Below are 14,430 nucleotides of genomic sequence, written 5' to 3'. Positions count from 1 at the left end.
AGGCGGATTCTCAACCACTGCGCCACCAGGGAAGCCCTAAAGTTTATTTTTATATGTGTAAAAAAACTGTTTAAAATAGAGAAATACTTTTCTGGAAAGAGGGACTTTTCTTCCCTTTTGCAAACTGAAAAGAGTTCCCTGACAACCCCCTGACTGTACAAAAGAGAATTTGTGAGGACAGAAGTTTCAAAATGGGAAGGGCTTCTAGACTTAGGTTCCTTCAATGGGGTAGAGAGTGAATGGGGTCTGGTCTGTCCCTCTGGCTTACCAGACTTTCCCAACCACAAAGCAAACCTGCTTGTCCCCTGCCATTCTCCACCCCTGGCTCAGGCGGGTGAATGAGGTCTTGGCCAGCTGCCTTCCAGTCCTGCCCCAATGTTCCAGGTTCCCAGCCGACTGAGCATCTGGCAGTTAAGCCAAAGGCCAACAATGTCCTGACTTCCTGAGTAAATACCTGTGAACAGAGAGAAGACATAGTGGGGTCAGAGCAAGGACTACACAACAAGGCAAAGAACAGAGCCAAGCAGTGATAGGGGATAAGGAGAGCTCAGGAGATCTTGTTCTGGGCCATCCCGTGATTTTCCCTGTCTCCCTCCAGCCCCCAGAATTTTCCATTGCAACTGGTGGGGTCTCGGGCACTTGGGCTTGGAGAGCCATGGCGAGGTGGAGCTCCAAAGAGTTCATTTCATCAAGGGGGAATAAATTCCAGGCTTTTGCATGTACTGTACCCTTTGTCTAGAACGTTTTCCCTCCATCTTATCCTGGCTAGCTTCTGTTCATTCTTCAGATTTCAAATTATGGACTACTTCCTCTTGGAAGCCCTACCCAACTCCCACCACTGTACCTTCACCACCCTCCAAGAAGAGATCGGAGGCCTCTGCTGCCACTGCCTCTCCCTCCCTTAGCCAGCACTATCCCACTCTAACAGTTGTCTTTCCCACTGGAATTTTAACTTCCTGAGGTCAGGGACCATGACTATCTTACCACTGTGTATCTCTAGTACCTGGATACTCCAAAAGTACTCAGAAAATGTTTTGATAAATGGATGAATAAAATGAAGGAAAGGCAGAGAGGGCAAGTGACAAAGAATCCTTCCACTTGTCTGGAGTGTGGTTTGAAGCAGCCTATGGGAGGAGACTCCAAGGCAAGGAAAGCTGCAGGAGGCTTTATCCTTCCTTCGTCTCCTCCCTGCTCCTTCCCATTCTTTTATCATTGTGCCCTTCCCTTCCCCACCTCCCATCCCTTCCAGTTTGGTGTGAGCTTGAGCTCCCTCTACTGGCCAGACTTCAGTGCCACAGGGAGCCAAGCCCAGGAACCCTCGCTTGTTTCCTCTGGAGAGACTCTGCTACCCCCTCCCCTACTACGGGGTTCAGGAGGGACTGGAGCATGTAGAGAAAACAGGGCTGTTCAGTACATTGGAGCTTTCCAAGGTCTGAGCCTGCACCTCCCCATCCTCAACACCAGGAGCATTTTCCTCACACCTTTACCTCACGCTTAGTTTCCTGGAGCCCCAACTCCATACCAGCTAATTCACAGAGATGTTGATTTCCGGAGCCTATGGCTGATACATCAGCTCTGACTATGGAACAGAGATCCCAAGATGAGTTGGGAACAGAAAGACAAAAGACTGAGACAGACAGAAGAGAGAAAGGAACCCAGAGAGTGAAAGGATATAAACCCACATTAAGACAAAGATCAGCACTTTGTCTCCAGGTCTTTCCACCCACCATGGGCTCATATGAAGAAAAAAATTTCCCTCGCTCCTTCAGTGTGCCTATGTTAATACAGAACAAAGAGGAATGATTGTGTTGATCAGATCTTCAGACTTAACAGAGATATTACACTTTAGGGGCAACTCCTGGAGAAGACCTCTCTCCCCCACCCCTGCCCTGTTCTCCTGAGAGGGCCCATCCTGGAGCTCACATCTTCATTGTCACTTCCACTGAATGAGTACCCTGGCTCCAACCCCTTCTCAGTGATGCTTCTCTCCTTCTCTGGCATCGGCTCATCCAGCCAGAGGAGTTCCTGTGGTGAGAAGACCCACTCCAATGCTTTTTGGACCTCCACCAGGTCTAGCAACTGCAGGGATAGAAACAAAGCCAAGAGCTGTCAGCAATAGCAGCAGGAACATTAACAACAGTAACATTTATTGAGCACTACCTATGTGCAAGGCATTGTGTGTAGTTTCACTGAATGCTAACACATTCATATGAGGTAGACATAATTATTCCTACTGTACAGAGAATGAAACTGAGGCCCTGAGAGTTTAGTAACTTCTCAGAGGTCACAGAGCTGGGATGTAGTAACCAGATTGGTTCCAGTGCAAAGCCCACGGCTCTTAACTTCCTCAGTGAGTAAAAACAAAGCCGGAAGCCACTTACATTATCACCTTACTGAGTAACAAAAGTGCCAGCCTTGCCTCTCCCAGGTCTTCAGTTTTCTTCTGGGCTTTATATCCCTACCTGTGGCTGATCAGCCCAAAGAGATTGGGAAAGGAATTGAACCAGGTATCCCAGGTCTAGCCCATCTGTAGTAATCCCTTGGCCATCTTTCTTTGTCCTAGGATTCCCAACCAGGCAGAGCCAAGACAAATGACAGAGGGTAGATTCTTCCTCTTGTTCAGGCCTTGGCCACCCTCCCAGGATGAGTCTCCTGGGAGCCATCAGGACACCACCCAACTCTGCCCCGAGTCACCATGAGGGAGAAGATGATGGCTGCAGGGGTAGACTTGATTATCCAAAGCAGACCCAGGCAGGCAAGTTGGATGGCTGTGAAGAAGTGGACCTTCCTCAGAGGCACATGCCGCAAGAGCAGAAGGTCCGGCTGGTGCTTTGCTGGCATCAATAATAGCTGCACCCTCTTTGTGAACTGGGGGAACAAGAGGAGGAGGAAAGCAGGGTACTCAGGTAGCCTGGAGGGTGTCACTGTTAGCTATCCAAGCCCAGCGTTGGGAATGGTCAGAAGGCTCCCTTGGTCCCCTCCCCAACCACAGCGTGGCAGCAGAGTCCCTGTGGCCAGGAGAGGCAGGAAAAGAGGAGAGGAGGGGAATTGGCAAATGCAGGCAGGAGGTACCAGCGGGAAAGAAAAGAAGAGTGGGGTTACTTGGTGATTTTAATTGACTCACCTGGATGCTGCTAACTGCTGTCACCCCCATGTATAGGAAGATGCCATAGAGCAGAGGCATTGGGATGAACTGGTAGAGAGAAATGGAGAGCTGGCAAAGTAGTTCACCTCTGCCAGCTGCCCAGATACCCCCCCCCAAGGCTCCAACCCCAGCCTCCAGCCTCCAGCATGTAAGCATACCCACTTTGTATTGCCTGCTTTCATTGAAGCTTCACGTCAATCAGCTTCAGTAAATTCTATAATTTTCTCCATTTTACAGATCGAGCAATTGGATTTCAGAGAGGCTAAGTAAATTGCCCATCACCTCTCTTACCACTCTTCTCTCTCACATTCCTCTCTGCTCTCTCTGTTCCTGCTATACTGGGCCCCTTTCCTTTCCTCACTATGTCCAAGTTTACTTCTACCCCTTGCAAGTCCTTTTGCTTTGCTATTCCCTCCACTTATGTTTCTCTTTTTTTCCCCCCGACCAGGGATTAAACCTGGACTGCCAGAGAAGTCCCTATTCCCTCCACCTAAAATGCTCTTCCCTGACATCCCTCTCACTACTCACACTTCTCACTACTCATGTCATGACACCCCAGAAACCAGCCAATCTAAAGTAGACCCCTGGGGACTTCTCTGGTGGCTGAGTGGTTAAGAATCTGCCTGCCAATGCAGGGGACATGGGTTCAAGCCCTGGTCCGGGAAGATCCCACATGCCACAGAGCAACTAAGCCTGTACGCCACAACTACTGAGCCTGCACTCTAGAGCCCGCGAGCCACAACTACGGAGCCCATGTGCCACAACTACTGAAGCCCGTGTGCCTAGAGCCCGTGCTCCACAAAAAGAGAAGCCACCGCAATGAGAAGCCCACATACGGCAATGAAGAATAGCCTCCGCTCGCCGCAACTAGAGAAAGCCTGCACGCAGCAACGAAGACCCAATGCAGCCAAAAATAAATAAATAAATTTATAAATAAATAAATAAAGTAGACCCCTGGTGCTCTAAATCACCTTACCCTCTTTTATGTTTCGTAGAATTTATCACTATCTGAAATTATCCTAGTTTATTGTTTTAATTGTTTTTATCTGTCTCCTCTCACCAGAATGCAAGATGTGGATGATCTGTTTTGATCACCACTATATCCCCAGTCCCTGGAAGAGTGCTTGGCACATGGCTTATGCTCGGTAAAAATCTGCTGAATGAGAGTCACCTAGTTAGTCAGCGGCTGATCCAGCCCATCTGGCTCTTTCAACTACTCTACTCTCACCCAGCCTCCATGACCTTTCCCTCCACTAACCTATTGTCGTCCTGCCTGTGAATTTGTGTACCATTCTCCACATCCTCCTTGACTGCTTTGCTGTCTTGGCTTGTTGAACCTTTCTGATGTTACTTGTTGCTTAATTTTGTGTGTGTGTGTGTGTGGTACGCGGGCCTCTCACTGTTGTGGCCTCTCCCGTTGCGGAGCACAGGCTCCAGATGCGCAGGCTCAGCGGCCATGGCTCACAGACCCAGTGGGATCCTCCCGGACCAGGGCACGAACTCGTGTCCCCTACATTGGCAGGTGGACTCTCAACCACTGCGCCACCAGGGAAGCCCTTGTTGCTTAATTTTAATTCATCTGTATGTGTTGCTGACAGGGGCTTGGTTCCATATTCTTCTTCAATATTACTCCCCTCCCCACCCCCTTCTCCCAGGTGCCTCGCAGAGCCTTGCACACAGTAGGTGTTTATAAATATCCAGTGAGGGAGAAGTGAAGGGCTTTTGCCTCAAAGTTTTTCTGGGTTGTGATGATCACACTCTTAGTCTAAGGCTCATTGAGAGTCTGGAGCAAGGGTAGTGCTTGGGCTCTGGGGATGGTGGCATGTCTGCACCCTGCTGCACTGGGTAGAAAGCCTACTGGGTCAGAGTTTGGGTTCTCAGGTAGATCTGAGAAACTAGGTCTCTTGGTGGTGTCTTGTAAGCTCCTTAACCTCTTTAACCTTCAGGTTCCTCATTTTTAAAGTACATATGCCTCTCAGCGGTAATGTGAGGATTAAATGAGACTATGTATGGAGAAAACTTAACACAGTGCCCAGCATGTGGTAAATGTTCAGCCAATGTCGGTTCTTCCTATATTTATTATTATTACTGCCCTGCCCCTGATGCTGGCTTGTGTGACTAAGGTGCCTTGAGTATAGGTGCCAGGAAGATGGAGATTCCTGTGAGGATGAACACTGCCAGGCCCGTCGACCTCTGCTCTCTGTGGGGAAAGGAGGAGTTAGCTAGGGTCTGGGAGAGCCCCTGGGGTGCCCAGGCTGGGCACGCTGGCCAAACATCACAACAGACCCTGGCAGGAGGGAAGCGGAGGCGTCCCCCAATAGTTACCTGGCAGGGAGGGGACCTTAGCTTGGTGTGAAAAATTGGCAGAGAGGAAGGGATAGGTCACTTCAATACGGGGGTCCCAGTCCTCTTCAGCAGGTCAAGCTCAGAGCTGCTCTTTGTTTTTATCTTTTATTTTGATGGAAAATTAGCAATTTTTATACTAACATAAAAACTTCTACTTCATAATTTGCAAAGTTGATTTTACATACTTTCGACAGTTAGACTGTGTTTCCAACAAAATTGTTTTTGTGATGGTTACTTTGTAATATCAATGAGGTGCTTCTACACTGAGTGGGGATTATTAGGTAGCACCTCATCCTTGCTCAGCCCTGGCTGCCTCCACACTCATATCCATGACACTCCTCTGGAGGCCCCTCTCAGTCTCATGGCTGAAGGATGAGAGGGGAAGACCTGACTCACCCACCTCAGAGCCCAGAACCCACCCATTCACCCCACAGCAACACTCATGGGGCAGTGAGAGAGCCCTCTGGAGTCGCCAGCTTACAATTTAAGCTGCCCAAATAACTCTGCCCTGTACCCAATACCCCACCTTGCTGCCCACGTCTCATTCCAGCCTCCTGAATACTGGCCTCACCTGATGCCCAGGTAGCTGGGAGCCTCCCCTGGGGCACAGGCTCTGCTCTCTCTCTGAAGACTGTCCATGTGGGGCAAGGAGGTGACATTGGCTGAGACATACCAGGGCAGCCCAAGAGCTGATGTGAGCAGCATCGGCAGGGACACACAGAGGAGGTCCAGGTGAAAGCCAGCTCCCTTCTGCAGATAGCAGCGGGGCAATGAGGATGAAGCTAGCCCAGATCTGGGCCCTCTGTCCTCTGGGGTGCGAAAGGGGGAGCCTGGACCCCACCCTGGAGCTCCTGTCCCTTGGGCTAGGGACCTAGGGTCTTACCCAGCAGGCCTTACCTGCAGTCTATATTTGGTGCGGTTGAGGATGACCCCTGTGATCTGCTGGTCCATGAAGATGAGGATAGACAATAGCAGGGCAGGCAGGGCAGCTGCCACGGTCAGCCACCAGGGGTTGGCTCCAAAAGGTGACACCAGCCAGCCACGTCCACGGAGTGTGGGCTAGGGAAGGGCAGTCCGTGGACAGGCTGGAGAGGGTATCTCAGGAGCACCTCACCTGCACACTCCAGCCTTGGCACTCTTCCACAACTCTCCCCCTCATCCTCCCCCCGCCGCATGCTCTAAGACACTGAATGCTAGGTGGGAGCAGTCTGTATGTGCATAGCTGGTTCAAAGCATCCCAGTGCAAGGACGGCAGAGAGCAGAAGGAGGGGGACTAGCCTGGGGGTTGGGCTGGAGCTAAGGGCTCTGGACTTTGGTTCTCAGGGTCCTTCCCTCCCTGCAAGAGGAGGAGGTGGTGGATGAGGCCCGCCCACACTTCTTGATGTACAGAGAGCTTCTCCCTAGGTACCCCGCACCCCCATCCAGCGCTGGGCAACTCAGGTTCACACCTGCCTTGATCTGGGGCAGAGGCAGGGCTGGGTGTGTCTGCGTCTGCTCTGATTACAAGCGTCTGGTGGTGGGGAGGGCCCCAGTTGCTGCCTTGGGTTCTGAGCCCCTGAGGCTGCCTCAGTTGGAGCCCCTGTGCTCTCCTACCCCGAGGGAAGCTGGAGGGGAGGTCTCCAAATGCACAGGCAAAGTTTAGGTGCTAAGTCAGTGCTGAGCCTTGTCCTGTGCACTGTCATGCCCTGGGCAGGGAGCTCCAGCTTTACTGGATCAGAGCAGGCAATCGTTGGTGCCAAGAAGAGTTTGGGGAGTAGTGTAGTGGGTAGGGCCATGCCAAAAGTAGGGAGAACAGGGCTTCCCTGGTGGCGCAGTGGTTGCGAGTCCGCCTGCCGATGCAGGGGACATGGGTTCGTGCCCCGGTCTGGGAGGATCCCACGTGCCGCGGAGCGGCTGAGCCCGTGAGCCATGGCCTCTGGGCCTGCGCGCCCGGAGCCTGTGCTCCGCAACGGGAGAGGCCACAACAGTGAGAGGCCCGCGTACTGCAAAAAAAAAAAAAAAAAAAAAAAAGTAGGGAGAACATATAACAACAATAGCTAGCATTTATGGAGGTCTTGGTATGTACCAGTCCCATAAATGTGATAGTGCTTTGCACTATGATCTTCTGTGAACCTCAAAACAACCTGTGAGGTAAAAACTATGGTAATTTATTATTTCCATTTTATAGATGAAGAAATCGAGGCTCAGAATGCGGGTTAACTTCCCTAAGTCACACAGCTAGGAAGTGACAGAAGTGGAACTCAGACCTAGGGCTGGCTGACCAGAACCCACTCTTTTAACCCCTTACCTATAATGGTAGCTACCTATTCTGTGCTTGCTATGTGTCTGGCACACGATGTGTCCTCACAACAACTCTGTGAGACCATTATTATACTATTTCTATGTTATGAGTGAGAAAACAGAAGACTAGGGAAGAAGTATGGGATCTATTCCTCTTCCTCCTCTAGGGTCCTTTCTGTTGGCCCTGCTTTGCCCTCTGCCCTGCACTCGCAGCTCTCACCTTGAACTCTCTGGGCACCTTGAGCTTCGGCGTGGCTAGGCCCAGGAAGGCATCGAGGCCACAGCCTGGCAGGATGGCCAGGACTGAGAAGAAGTCACCCAGCATCTTGCACACCTGGCCACCCAGCAGACACTCAGTCAGGTTCAGGCCACCATCCCCTTCCTTCTCTGCCCCTTTCCCATTTGCAGACAGGGCCCGAGGCCAAGAGCCAGTCTCCCACAGAAAGAGAGGTGACACTCACCATGGAGGGGAAGAAGCGGCTGGTCTTTACGTGCTTGAGGGCCATGGCAAAGAGGAAGGAAGTAACAAAGAGGAGAATGGAGAAGAAGGCAATGTCTGGGACTGTATGACAGCCAGGCCCACAAGGATGGCCTCCCTGCCGGGCACACTCAGGTGGGGGCAGCAAGGATGCATTGACCAGGCCTAGGTCTTGTGTGGAGAGGTGGTCCAGGATGGGGTTATGGGCAGTGAAATAAATGTCCACTGATGTCCACTGAGACTGAGTACACAAGATAGGAGATCTGCAACCATAGCAGATGGCTGGGCCTCAGTGACCTATGAGGGGTGGGAAGAGCCTGGAACTACTGACTTCTTTGGTCTCTACCCTTTCTTTCCCAGGCCCTCCCAGGAACAAGCCCTCACCACGCTGAAGATGTCATCTCTGTCTTTTGGCTTTGTGCTCATCCACTGAGACTCATTTCCTGGAAGGAGAGAAGAATTCAGGTGGGGACTTCCCTGGTGGCACAATGGTTAACAATTTGCCTGCCACTGCAGGGGACCCAGGTTTGATCCCTGGTCTGGGAAGATCCCACATGCCATGGAGCAACTAAGCCCATGAGCCACAACTACTGAAACTGCGCTCTAGAGCCCGCGAGCCACAACTACTGAAGCCTGTGCACCTAGAGCCCATGCTCCACAAGAGAAGCCACGGCAATGAGAAGCCTGCACACTGCAACAAAGAGTAGCCCCCACTCGCCACACCTAGAGAAAGCCTGCGCACAGCAACGAAGACCCAACGCAGCCAAAATTAAATAAATAAAAAATAAATAGATTTATTTTTAAAAGAATTCAGGTGAGTTTTCTCCCCTGGGAACCTTCTCCAGCCCAAATCAGGAGCCTAATTTCACAGGTCCAGCTGAACCAGAGAGTTCTTAGTTCTGACTCATCTGTCTGCTGACTCCGATCACTACCAAGTCTGTCCTCAGGACATTGCCTCATACCCTTGTCCCTTCAAATTCCCTACTTATCTGTAACCCAGGTGCCTGGCACAGGACTGGCCAAAGCAGACACCCAACAAATGGATGAGCACACAAATCTGTGTGTTTCCACCGGGGCCAGAATTAGTCTTCTTCATGCCTAATACAGAGTCTGGAACTCTTGAGAGGACACCTCTTCCTCAGTCCAGGTCCATGTGGAGGGACCATGTGCAAGTGTAATACTCCAAGCTCCTCTCCACCCAGTCAGTAACTCAGCCCAGGAGAAGAGCAGTGATTTATTTGATTGGTGAGTTTGGGAGAAGAAGCTGGGCACGCCTGGCCCTGCCCCTTCCTCTCCCTCTCTAGGGAGTAAGCTGCCTGCACCCTGGATGCATTTAGCTCTGCTCCTCTAGGGTGAGACAGTCCCTGTCCAGTGCACCCATGACTGAGTGGGTAAGTTGATCCAATTTTGGTTTCATCATTAGGAAGCCCATACACCCATAGATACAACAATGTTCTTCTCTCAGCAGAAATAAAGATATTGGGTCTTCTCTGTTGACTTATTTTTCATCTGACTCAGAACCAGAATAGGGAAAAGTGCTGCTGGTTACTGGGTAAGTACTCAGCATTTTGCTGAACTTAACTAAGGGGGACAGTATGGGGACCACCCTTCCTGCATCCTCCCTATTTCACCAAGCTCCCTATTTCCCTCGCCCACCTCCTGGGTCTGTGTACTGGCAGCCACAGGCAGGAGAGCCAGGTCTCTGGATGGGATAGGCACGGGTCAAGGTCAGCATTTTGCCCACGGCATCATAAATGAAGATGAGGCTAATAAGAGCACAGAAGCCTTCCTCGGTGAAGCGGGTAAAGTAGCGCACCAGCACGCTGGCCTCCGTGGCCACCAGCACCAGGCAGAAGGTGGCCACCCAGATGCCCACCCACAGGCGGAAGGGCAGGTAGTCCAGGCTGTGATCTCGGGGGGATGGGAGACAGGCAGGGCTTGGAAGTGCCCATTCTGCTCCCAACCTAATCCAGGTCAGGTGCCCCTGGAGCCAGTTTCCACCCTCCCCTATTGACCCAACTAAGACCAGGCCGAGGGTGTGCTAGTGAGGGTCAGGTGAGGTGGGGGAGTTCTCCTACCTGCTGAAGGAGAAGAGTAGGTGTTCAAAGATTAGCACTGGCCCGGTGCTGCTGAGGATGGTGAGGGGCTGGCCGGCCATCAGGCACAAGGCAGCTCCAGCCACTGCCGGGCCCAGGAAGCTTTCCAGCGCCCCCTAGAAGCCAACAGTGAGCCCTGTCAGCACAGGACCCTGGATTCCTCAGCCCAGGAACCCGAGCTTCCGAGGAGTCTCCTCAGCCCAACCATAGACCCAGAGGAGGGGGAAGGGCATGGCTGGTGGAACACCAAAGCTACGCCTACTCCCCCCCACACACCCCCGCCCCCCACCTGAGCACCGTCGGTGGCTTCTCCCAGCAGACCTCCAAAAGTGATGGCGTTAGTGATGGTGGCCAGGTAAATGTAGAGCACGGCCGAGAAGCACTGGGGGTGCAGGGCGTCCAAGAAGTCGCTGGGGTACCACGAGGCCTTCCGGCGCACGTCCTGGACAAGGAGCCTCCAGCCCGTGGGTCATCAGTGATCCAGGTTCCCGCATCCCACGTCCCTGGGGCCAGGTGAGCCTCTCCCGCCCCCCCCACCCCCCCGCACAGTAAGCGCACACCTCTGGGCCCGTGTGACGCCTCCCCCCGCCCAGGACAGCTACCCTCGCTCCCACCCCAGCTCGCCTCACCTGCCAGTCCGCCGCAACTCCGGGCTGGCCGCGTGCGGCCCGCGGCCGTGCCTGTCCTCAGCCGGGGTCCTTCGCCGGGCAGAGGGGCCCCTGGGCTCCCACAGTTGCGAGGGGAGCCTGAGGACAAGGGGAACCCGAGTTGGCTGAGGATCCCCGATCAGACCGCAACTTGGCGCCGAAGTTCGCGGCACCCTGCCCCCTGGCGGCGGCTCGTGTCTCTGCTGGCTGGGGGCGCGGCTCTGACCGCGGAGACCTGGGCCTCACTTCAACAAGGTCCAGGTCACATTCTGACCTTCTAACAGGAGTGAAAGCCAGGCTCCGGCAGGGGAAGGTTCAAGGTCTCACAGCGACAGAGTGGTCCAGCAGAACTTAGGTCTGCCCCTTTCCTGTCCCCTCCCCTACCCCACTGCCCCTCCTCAACAGTGGAACTGGACCCAAGGCCTTTAGGGAAGGATCTCTATGGCATGATGACCCCCAGATACCTTTTGTGCTCAGAAGGCAGACATTTAGGCGGGGTAATCTGAGCTGCTGGGTCCCATCGACCTAGAGGGAGCACTGTCACCTCCTCTAGGAAAGCATTCAGGGCTGCCAGAAGGTCATGAAAGTTGGTGGCCCACCAAACTGACCACTGGAATTGCTGGGGATAGGGGCACAGAGGGGCACTAAATACAGATCTGCACCCTTACATGCATTTTCACAGTTTCAAAACTAGACACAAGTCACATAGGCAGACGAGTCATTCAAGCATTTATTCACGCATGCATGCACTGAGCATCCGTGAGTGCCTCCTGTGTGCCAGCCCTGTGCTAGGTAAGGGATGGAGGTGCGGTGGTAGCCAAGGGGAATTCAGTCCTTACGCTCACAGACATGAAGCCACACTCTGCTTCACTGCTGTACTGATTACACGTGGAGAGTCCATATACTCACTGACACAAGTGTGCACACACGTATACACACACAGAGACACACACGTGCCTGCCCTGCTCAACGGGTCACTGAGGAGGATGGCCACTGCCCGGCCCATCTCATGGTAGCCCCTTCCCTGTGTGGGAGGGCCAAGGAGAAGGCAGAAAAACCTGAGGAAGGAACCAGGTCCCAGAGAGAGTCAGAGGCTGCTATCTCACAGGGAGGTCCTGGCTTCTGACCTCACTACCAACCCCATATACACGCTCCTGTGCACACCTTCTTTGCAGCACTGACTGCCACCCCTCCCTGAGTACCAGTCCCCATCCCCACCCCCAGAGAACTGGACCCAAAGACCTCCTAATCCCCTCGCCAGTAAAGGCCTTCTCTGGGCTCCAGGATAACCAACCCCCACTCAGCAGCCTCACCTGCTGGGGAGGGGCACCTCAGTAAGGGGCCCCAGCACCACTGGATCCCACAGTCGCAAAGAGACCCCCACTGGCTGTTCCAGGAAGCCCAGCTCTCCTGGCAGCACAGCCCCTGCTTCAGCGCCTGGTGGGAGCTTCTGTCTCAGAGGGTTCTGATGCTGGGTTGGGGTTCAAGGAGACACAGAGGATGAATGGTTATTCAGGGGAGGGGATGTTGGCAGGATCTTGACTGAGGAGGAGTCCAGTGGAGGGTGGACCTCTGTTAACCCCTAACTCCTCTCCCAGCCCTGCCCAAGGAAGTGCCACAAACCTGTTCCTTCAGGGGGGCTTCCTCCTCGTGAGAAGCCCCTCTTGGATGAGCAGATCCTACAAAACAGGATTATGCGGTGATTAAGAGCACAGGCTTTTGGGGTGGATCCACCAGGGCTCCCTGACCAGCTTTGCCAAGTTGTGAAAACTGGAGCACAACTTCAACCTCTGCTCCTCAGTTTTCTCATCACTAAAATGGGGTTAATTGTGGTATTACCTCCCAGGGTGGTTGTGAAGATTAAATAAGATACTGTGCATGGACCTCTGGCACAGTGCCTACCAAGAACATCCCTTCACAGAGCTCTGGCTGTTGTGATTCTAGCCCCTCCATTCTTCTCCCCTCACTACTACCCCTGCTTCTTCTCACTCATGAGTCCTGGGTTGAGGTCCCAGCTGAGACTAGGCCACTCTTGGTCCAGGAAGGTGCAGGGGAGATCTGGGACCCTCCCACTCCAGGGTTTTTGGTCTTGGGCCCAGGCAGGGGCCTCTCACCTCAGCAGGGGCTGGTGCTTGTGGTCTGGATGAGGCGTGGGGGTCTCTCAGCTGCCCTCTCAGCTCTGGGCTCAGCGACTCCACTCTGGTCACCTGCTCTGGAGAACAGAGGTGGGGCTCCCACCCTTTCCTGCGAACTCCCTGCCCCTGAACTCTCCCCTTTGCCCTCTGCTCAGGTCCCTTTCCCTTCTGAGAGTCTAGGGAACGCAGGGGCCAGTGAACTTTCTCTTCACTCTGCATTTCTATCCCTCCCCTGTGACGGGGATGGGTAATCCCCCAGGGTGGGGTGGGGTGGGCTCTGGAAAATTCCAAAACTTTGTGGGGGAAATCTTAGAGAAATGGCATGGATGCCCAGGCCCTCCCAGCAAAGGGTCCCAGCATACCCGCGAGCCCCAGGAGACTCTGAGCTGGACAGTCCAGCAGGACAAGGCCCTTGGCCATCAGGAAGTGGAGCTTCTGGAGGTTGGGCAGTGCCACGGGGGGGGGGGGGGGTGCTCCACCTGCCTGCACCCACTTCCAGCTTCTCCTCAAACAGCACCCACCTGTGGTGAAGAGGGGCAGACAGTGTTACTGAGGGCATCTCTCCCAGGTTCAGGAGTGGGGACACAGGAGAGCCAGGGAAAATGAGACAGTGGGGAAGTTGTGGGCCCAGTGTTACAGAGTATGCCCCTCCTGGGCAGTCAGCCCTCATCTTGGGTCTTGTGGAACTCAAAACCAGACTGCAGAGAAGTCTGAGCACCATAGAGGGTGAGGGTCTTGAAATGAGGAACACAGGAAGGAACTCCTGATTGAGGGTGAGATTACCACGCCATACACAGGAAGAGCTGGGAGTCATGGAGGAGGCTCCAGTGGGGGAGGGGGAAGGGCCCCATAAAACTGGCCTGGGTCCCACTCACCCGCCTGTCTCTCTCCACTCCAGGACCTAGGGCCAGTCCAGCAGCTCATTCAGCTGAATGAAAGGCAGAGGGTCCTTGGGCACCCCCTGTTCCCTGCTGTCTGTGTCTAAGGGGCCATCAGGACTGGGGCCACAGCCAGGGCCACTGTCCAGCTCTCCTGTAGGTATATTTTCACAAGCACTGGAGACTTCAAACTCCTCCTGGCCTGGCAGCTTCATCTCGGTGAGGCTTGCACAGACTCTCAGGGACTGGTGTGGTCCTAGGTTCTGAGGCCAGGGGCCTGATGGCTGGCTACATTTATAATGCACTCCGCATGCAGCACAACACAAACAGCAAGGCCAACTGACTCCAGAGCCAACCAGTCACCTCCTCCCCTGCTTGTTTTCCCCATTCCCTGCTAGCCTAAGAGTGTGAGGCTAGATTGACCT

The 14,430-nt window shown here is 53.6% G+C and overlaps 1 protein-coding gene across 1 annotated transcript; it reads right to left on the bottom strand.

Annotated features, from left to right (window-relative positions):
- Nucleotides 1-1,525: 1,525 nt before the first annotated feature.
- SLC4A9 (solute carrier family 4 member 9) lies at nt 1,526-14,220 on the bottom strand. The gene is given in 25 exon segments (XM_059061252.1): nt 1,526-1,579; nt 1,924-2,079; nt 2,695-2,868; nt 3,125-3,193; nt 5,273-5,345; nt 6,063-6,241; nt 6,389-6,550; nt 7,992-8,105; nt 8,233-8,420; nt 8,596; nt 8,634-8,692; nt 9,906-10,186; nt 10,328-10,461; nt 10,635-10,800; nt 10,975-11,091; nt 11,457-11,611; nt 11,854; nt 11,964-12,050; nt 12,306-12,463; nt 12,616-12,671; nt 13,107-13,154; nt 13,157-13,204; nt 13,490-13,593; nt 13,595-13,648; nt 14,003-14,220. Coding segments are annotated over 25 exon segments (2,856 nt in total).
- Between the last annotated feature and the right edge of the window lie 210 nt (nt 14,221-14,430).

This window comes from Kogia breviceps, chromosome 4 (assembly GCF_026419965.1).
Source record: "Kogia breviceps isolate mKogBre1 chromosome 4, mKogBre1 haplotype 1, whole genome shotgun sequence".
Lineage (NCBI taxonomy): Eukaryota > Metazoa > Chordata > Mammalia > Artiodactyla > Physeteridae > Kogia > Kogia breviceps.
The sequence above is the reverse complement of the archived record's forward strand: the minus strand, read 5'-3'. Positions and strand labels throughout refer to the sequence as shown.